Source organism: Falco naumanni, chromosome 5, assembly GCF_017639655.2.
Source record: "Falco naumanni isolate bFalNau1 chromosome 5, bFalNau1.pat, whole genome shotgun sequence".
Lineage (NCBI taxonomy): Eukaryota > Metazoa > Chordata > Aves > Falconiformes > Falconidae > Falco > Falco naumanni.
The window spans coordinates 65,792-73,920 of NC_054058.1; the positions used below are offsets into that span (position 1 = coordinate 65,792).

Sequence of the window (8,129 nt, forward strand, 5' to 3'; positions counted from 1 at the left end):
GGGTTTGATTGATGTGTTTGCTATACACTGTGCACACATGCCAGAAATCCTAGAATAACAATTGCTACCTACTCCCTAAACCCAGGCCACTCCGTAAATATATTTTAGTTTCTATGTCATGCAGTGGTATTTTCTTCTTGTGACTACCTCACCTCTAAATCACCCCATGCTCAGCTCTGCACTGTCCCTTGTTAGTGCACCCGGGCTGTTCAGCTTCCTACCTGTATGCAGCATCACTAGGATGTGCTCATTCACATGTCAGTGTCTCTCTAGCCTCCAGCCTGTCACAGCCATCTCCCCTTCTTGTTTCTCCTCAGATATAAAGACAGGATGGGCTTGGTGAGTGGTGGTAGGTCACAGGAGACAGATAACACAGTATAACTCTGCATAGAGAAGTATAGGAGCCCTTCTGTCTTTCCAGGTGTCTCTGCAATACAGACATGCAACACAGCCAAGACCACCTGTCTTCTAAAGTTCAGTGTCTATAAGCACAGGCTGGCATTTTGTTTGTCCTCACTCACTGGTGGTGAAGCTGAAGGAAAGAAACACTGGGTTTGCATGACGTTCAACCACTGTGGGAACACTGGTGAGACAGTGATGCATTCCTTCAGGAATGAACCCTTAGAGAAGGGATAAAGCCTGAAGCTTACTCTGAGATCATAATCCTGAAGAGTGTGCCCAGCAAGAACAGATGGACCAAAACATAGAGAATCTTCTCCTGATATGCAGAAGTCACCCACATAAAGCAACCTTTTTTTTTCCTGTAACAACATCCTGCCAGTGTTCCTGCTTGTCTTCCTGTGGGATGGCTTCTAGACTATGTTGCAGATTGTGTGTGTAGAAATACATTTTGCTCAGTCCACCACTGTTCTATATATATTTCCACCATTGTAGACAGCCTTAAGCAGGTTATCCTCTGGGCAGAAACTAACAGGTTTATGGTCATTAATGAGCAGCCACATGCCAAATATATGGCTTCACACACTGTCTTTCTTCTCCCACATATAGGCTTCCACACTGCAAGATTCTGTCCGGTTGAGGGATGAGGAGAAATTAATACAATATCATCATGAGAAAAAAAATAGTAATTTCAACACATTTACAAACACTCTTCTTGCTAGAAGAAAGCACCATTTCAGGTAAGTGACTTCTAGGAAGGAGGCTACCAGAAGGTCTACTGTATCTCCCTCTCATTCCTGTTAACCCCTGACGGCACAGCCAGCAGGATACTCCTTAGTCTGCTTCCCAGTTTCCTATGAAACAGCACCTACACCAATTCTTCCAGGGAAATGGATTCTGTGGCCTAGGTGTTAGCTGGCATTCCTGCAGGGTCTCTTGTGAGTGTCAGCCCTGGCACCATCTTCCAGGATGACACATCTCCCTCCTGGATTTCTCACACGGGATGTTTATATTGCTCCCTCCCGATTTTGTTTTGGAGAGGGCTGTATTTTGGGATAGTTTCTGTAGGGTTGTGGTACATATTCAGCAGTTTGGTGCTGGGACCCAGGTAACAACAGTGGGTAAGGAAAAGAAACCTATGCTTTTAACAAATACATGACACTGGAATATTATTTTTTTTTAAGAAATCTTTTGTATGAAAACTGGGCAAAAAGGAAGTTAGGGGAAGTAAACGCAGGGCAGGTGAGCTCCAGGAAGTCAACTCTTCTTTAGCTCAGCGTAGTGATGGCAGAAAGGGGTGGCAGTCACTGTTCCTGCTTTCATTTACAGAAGGTGTCTCAGATTGAATCTTGACACTAAGACTGAGAACAGGACACAGAGAGAGATGGAAAGAGCTACTTCCCAGACAGGCTGGATTCACTACATACAGTACCCCTTGGAGCAATATACCATCTGTTTCAGCATATTCTTCTGCAAAAGCACAGTGTTTTCTAACACAGATGAGAGCAGAAAGGTCTCCTCTGTTGTGACCTCATGAAAGGCAGGATATGGCATGACACCATACAGGGTTTAGGTGCAGTTGAGAGCTTACAGTGGCAGACAGTTCTGGTACTTCTTCAAAATACTGTGCAAACTCACTGCTGTACTTTGGACAGGGCACTCAGCTGACAGTGCTTAGTAAGTTCCTTTAGGTATTTTTGTTTCTACCGTAGAATATTATTTTATTACGGAATAAAATGCTGACACAACCAAGATAATGTGCTAAAAAAAGTTGGTTTAGGAAACAGGGCTAAAATGATTTATTATCTTGGCAAAAGGCAGCTTAGAGTAATTGTTAAATCCATGTCTACTGATGTAAAGGAGGAAAAGAAGTCTCTATTACGAGACACATTCATAAATGAAATGTTCACCTGGATTCAGTGTGAGATCAGAAAAACAGGACAAAACTATAACGGGTTCTTCAATTTTGCTGAGATCTCTGAACTTAAAACCATCAGAGATAAAAGAGTATCGCAGGAAAGTGACCAATACATGCCTTCACTAGTCTTGCAGTCTTTGCTTGGCATACACTCTTCATATTGTGATAGTCTAGCAAAACCTTTCAGTATGACCAACACACCTATTCTAATATATTTGCATTCTTATTTAAAATCAGTGCAGCAAAATCAGGAAGGGGCAAAGCTTTAGAATATATGCCATTATATTTGCCTGTGTGACTGGTGAGAAGAGGAGCTGTCTTCCATTTCTGGCATCTGGCATCTAAGCAAATCCTCACACACCTGCTAATAAAAACATAGGCTGATTTCCAGCCAAAATACATGCAGAATTCGAGAGTGGCAGAGGAGGGAACAGAACACTATCCAGATGAGAAGTGATGAGATCTTGACTCAGGACCTGAGGAAACAGACATGCACAGAAAGAGAGAAAGATAATAGAGGATGAATGAAGAGAATCAGTCTGCCTCCTTCTCATTGTATATCTTAACAGAACAAATCAGACAACTGAATTATTGTTTTCAGTTAGTACCTTAGCTTTAGTAAGCTTGGTTATTGGTCAGTACCCTGAGAAAAAGGTTTGTACTTGCTCTGTACCTTTGTATTTTAAAACCTGAAGCCACATTCTCTTCAAGTAACCTATTGATTTTTATTTAAACAGCACACATAGCGTGCCATGCTTAGTACATACTGTGCTGAAAAGAATTACAATTTAATGTAAATATAATTATCTTTTAGACTGAAGAACATGAACCTGTATGCTCAGCACTACAGGTCACGTTGGATCTTGAATTCAACGTCCAGTTTCCAACACACATGTTTCTACAAAAAAAACCCACATGATGTGATATTGAATTGTATGAGGGTGAAGGCTCTGGGCTGTCTTGCTTTCTGTTTCAGGGAAGGACAAAGAAATCCTGCCTCCAGCTGTGGCCATCTTTTCCCCGTCAAAGCAAGAGATCCAACAGAAGAACAAGGCCACACTGGTGTGCCTGGCCTCTGGATTCTACCCTGACCACCTGAGCCTGGTCTGGAAGATGAATGGCGCTGAGAGGACAGAAGGGGTGGGGACAGATGAGTTTTCCACACGGAATGAGAGTACCTACTCACTGACCAGCCGGCTGAGGATCTCGGCCCAGGAATGGTTCAACCCTTTGAATCGGTTTGAGTGTATGGACAATTTTTTTAGCAACGAAACACGGGAATTGATACACAAATTAATCTATGGTGATGCTGGTGAGTAAAATATGTATGGGTGTGGGGTCATCTTCTGTAGGCTCCTATACCTAGAGTAAGCAGCCATTACTGAAGACATGTTTCTTGCCAGTCTACTACACTAAAATCAGACCTGTCAGTTCCCAGGAAACTGAGACCCTGCACAGGGATCCAATCCTGTTCTTCTCCAAACTTGCTACAAACCATGTAATTCTCATTCCCATCCCCACCCTCTATTATACAAGTGATTGCACAAACAAAGCACTTCTTTAAAAGAGGTGCTGATACACATCTAGGCTCAAATAATATGTCCTATTTCTTCTGTTTTTTCGATTGCAGTGTCCTCAAAGGTAAGTTAAACCCTCAATGTTTTCCTCTCTTGACAGTGAGTTTATCTATACATACACCTGTGTATGCAAAAAGAGACATCTTTTGCATGTATGTGTCTCAGTATGTCCTGTGTTTGCTTTTGCTGGCAGGCACAGCTATCCATGCCTGTATGCACGGGTGCAGGATTGTAGATCTGTGGACACAGGCATTCATGTTCTTGTTGAATACACATACGTGGATGTGACCATCGAAATTCTGTCTACTCTCATGAAATCTTCCCTGAGACTGGCTGCTAGAACTCAACATTTCAGCATCAAAATATCACTTAGAGCAGCAGACCCACCTGTAGCATAAAAATGGATGTTGATATTCTAGCAAGCAGTTGGAACACTTTACTGAGTCACTGACTGCACGTTCTACAAGACATTTAGAGGTAGCTCACTCAGGAATAAATGAAGGACAGAGTCATACCTTTTTTGTATTGATGTAGGTAGGTAGGAAGGTATGAGGTAGGGATAACACAGGCCAAGAGAGAGGAGTGCTTGTGTGGCTTTGGAAGCAGAATATCTGGGAATGCAATAGCAAGGCAGGAGTAGAAGGCATAGAGTGGGGACCCTGAAGGAAGCTTCTGCCTAGCATAGCCAGGGTCTTCAACAGAAGGGGGAATATCTCTGAAGCCCTGAGCAGAAAACAGGACCTCAGAATCAAAGCACATGATGTACCAAAATGTGCTTGAAAATATCTCTTCAAGGGAACAGCAGCTGAATTTTAGAAAAACAGGATGCGGTTTGACATTTACTCAAAACAGCATTTTGATGTTGCATCAGCCTCTGTTACCACAACCCACCCACACCAGGGTGCAGTGCTCTGCTCACCATGTTACAGTTGGATGGAAATAGTGACACCGACGGTTTTTGTCTCATCACACAATCTTCTTGTTACTCAAGTCTGTGATGGGGTTTGCATGCTCAGCTGCTGTTTCTGTTGTGCAGCATACAAAAAACGAAAGACTTGTGGGTTTGGGGGAGATGCTGACCTACTTTTACAAACTTAAAAAAACCCAACCAACAAACTATGCTTTTTCCAGGTATCTCAAAACATCAAAGCAAGATGATAAAATCATATACTTGTATGTTTTTAAGGGAGGGGACTTCTGGAGGTCTCTCAATCCAAACTGCTGTTCAAAACACAGCTAACTCCAAAGCTAGATCATGTTGTTCATAACTTTGTCCAGGTGATTTCTGAATATCTCCAAGGATTTGACAAGCTGAGAAAGCTGCTCCAGTGCCGAAGCACCCTCTGGAGGAAGTATTTTTTCATAATGTCCAACCAGAGTTCATCTTGCTGCAGCTTGTTCCCACCAGCTTCCACTGTGCCCCCCTAACGCTCCAACTCTGTTTAGGCATTTGAGTGGTGCAGTTAGCCATCCCTAGCCTCCTCCTCTCTCAGATGAGCAAAATCAATTCCCTCAGCCTCTCCTCTCATGTTTCTGCTCCCCTGATCATCTTAGTGACCGTCTGCTGGACTCTCTATGATTTATTGCTATCTTGTTGTACTGGGACTGGGGCAGGGTAGGGGCGTGCATGGACAATAGAGGTAGTATTCTAAATGTAGCTTCCCAAGTGCTTCAGCATGCTAACTACCTGCTTGCTAATGCAACCAGAAATGTAATTAGCCTTCATTGCAGAAAGTCTTGTTCAATTGCTTTTCTGCAAAGCTGCTCTCTAGCTGGTCAGTGGATATTAAAAGGGCTCAGGTAAAGGTTATTTCACCTTTTCCCAGGGGATGTGCCTGTAATCCAAGATCTCCTCTGCCAGTGCAGAAATGCTGTGCAATAATGACAAATTGATTTTTTCCCTTGAAGATCAGTATGCTTATCCTTCATACGTGGTAATAGAGGTACTCCTTTGCCCTATAGCATTTACAACATAATTTGACATAATTCAGATTGAGATAAGAATAGTCTCAGAAAGTGGATGCTGTGATTAATTATGGAATGTTCCCATTCTACATCCTTTCCTTATGCTTTCCAAAACCCTCTGACTGGAAACACATTATTATTATTTATTCCAGAACTAGCAAATTATGCAGGTGACTTTTACACACCACAAGTGTTTTGCTTTCTTGCTTTAGGACAATTTGTTATACTATCACCGAGGAGCACTTACACCAATTAGTACCTGCTGCTATGACTAATCCCACTGCATCGATGACATTATCTCAGAGAATGGTGATGCTGGAAACATTGATAGGTCTTTTTGTGTGAGACCAAGACTCTTCATGCCAAGCCTGAAATATTCCACCAGGGAGAGATTATATAGTAAATAAAATTACATCCATATCCTGCTTGTTCATCTTTTTATGTATTTGTTTTCAAAATATGGATGCTCTCTGGAGCAGTGTTTATGTTTGAGTTCATATGCCAATTCATTCTAAGTTGCATACTACTTTGTACTGTCTCCCTTTCCTCTTTATATTCTCCATACACATGTTACTTTTCAGCACTGTATCTGTGCACTTGCAGACATTGCTAACTGCTCCTCTTTTGCCATTTGAATCCAGTCTGTGGCATATTAGTTCTGTTTAGCTTCTGTTCTTGTATCATCTTTTGTTCTGATCCCTTCTCATTACTGTTGACAATCTTAGTTCTACAGATTTCTTTTGATTAGGATGACCTTTCCAAGCACAGTGAAAAGCATTGGGGTAGCAGGGCACATACAAGTCACTATCTCTAAAGTATTTCAGACTTAGATGTATATATTTCAAGGACCTGTGTCAGGTAAGAAAATGGCTTAGGGGACAATAATTTGTGGCCATGTAGATTGCAGTTTCCTTTTCCTTTATTTTATGGCTGCATTTGGTTAAACTAACTTTGTTGGTGGTTCTGATAAGATAGAGAATGAATGGCTGACCAGGAAAGAGGCGATCAGCGATCAGCCTGCAGTTCAGAGACCCGTTCTGCCCCCCGGGCTCCAGCTGCCGCACCACAGCTGGCTGCGAGCCGGCTGCTGGCCCCGCACCTGTGCTGTGCTGCTGCGCTGGGAGACCTGCCCGCCGGCAGTTTGTGTAAAGCAAGCAAGTGACTTTGAAGTATTGTGTCTACACTGCTGGCGCAGAAGTAGACAGCTGAGTGGTTCATCTTCACAGATAAAATCTCCAAATAGAACTCTGAGAGGCTTAACCGGTTAGCTTTGTATCCAATGTGAATATCACCTTCTTTTTCCCGATTTACAGCAAAGGAATAATAGATCAGTTGCAGTCCCTTCCCTGGCAGCTGCAGGTACCAGTACATAGAAGGATGATTGTCATTTTGACTGCATGCCAGCATAGCTTTCTCATCTTCTTTCAGCACAAGACCTGAGGTTTGGGTGATTTTAGCTCCTACAAGATGAAGCAAAACAAAACCACAGTAAAACAAGTAAGATACATTCTCACAGCAACAGAGCAGGTATCATGACTCTACTTACTTGCTTCAAAGAAGTACATGGCCACACACCACACTGTCCACGTCCTCATTTCTGCCTCAGTACTCAGGGAGCATGCCCCTATACGGTTCTTATATAGGTCCGTTTCACATGTTTCTCTTAAACCAATAGCAGAGGACTCTGTAACAGCTAAACCTGTGCTGAAAACCCAGCTCCTTCCTGCAAGAGATTTCAAGCAAACACTTTGTTTCAAGTGTATCTGTTGAAAACACACAAACTGGCTCAGGTGAAAGTTTTTCCTATTCTATCAGTCAAGATACTGTTGTATGTGACAATTGTCTTTTTATTGACCCAGGTATGTTTTATTTTACCTTTTGATATTTTGTTTCCAGAATAGAATAGAAAACGTTGGTGCTTTTTTTTTTTTTTTTTTTTTTGAGGTGGAGTTTTTTTTTGTTTATTTGGTGTTGGTTGGTTTTGTTTGGTTTTGTTTTTTTTTTTTGTTATATTGGTGACAGCTGGAATTTTTCTATCTGCAAAACCAACAAATAAAATACCTGCATTCAGACCATAAGTATTTGTCTTCCTTCTCAACCTGTCAGAACCAGCATGCATGATCTGGTTTGAGAAGATCTTTATATGGGAGCCCGTTGTAGCCTTAACACACACAAAAAGTGAAGGAAATGGGTTGTTCAACATCCGACAACTTCTTTTCCCTTAGTTGTCGCAGCAGTACCTGTACTAATTATAGACCTAACTTGCAGGA

At 42.1% G+C, this 8,129-nt stretch overlaps 1 gene segment (V, D, J or C); it reads right to left on the reverse strand.

The window, feature by feature from the left end:
- Nucleotides 1-6,580: 6,580 nt before the first annotated feature.
- Nucleotides 6,581-7,484, reverse strand: LOC121088539. The segment is given in 2 exon segments: nucleotides 6,581-7,319; nucleotides 7,406-7,484. Coding segments are annotated over 2 exon segments (504 nt in total).
- Nucleotides 7,485-8,129: the final 645 nt, after the last annotated feature.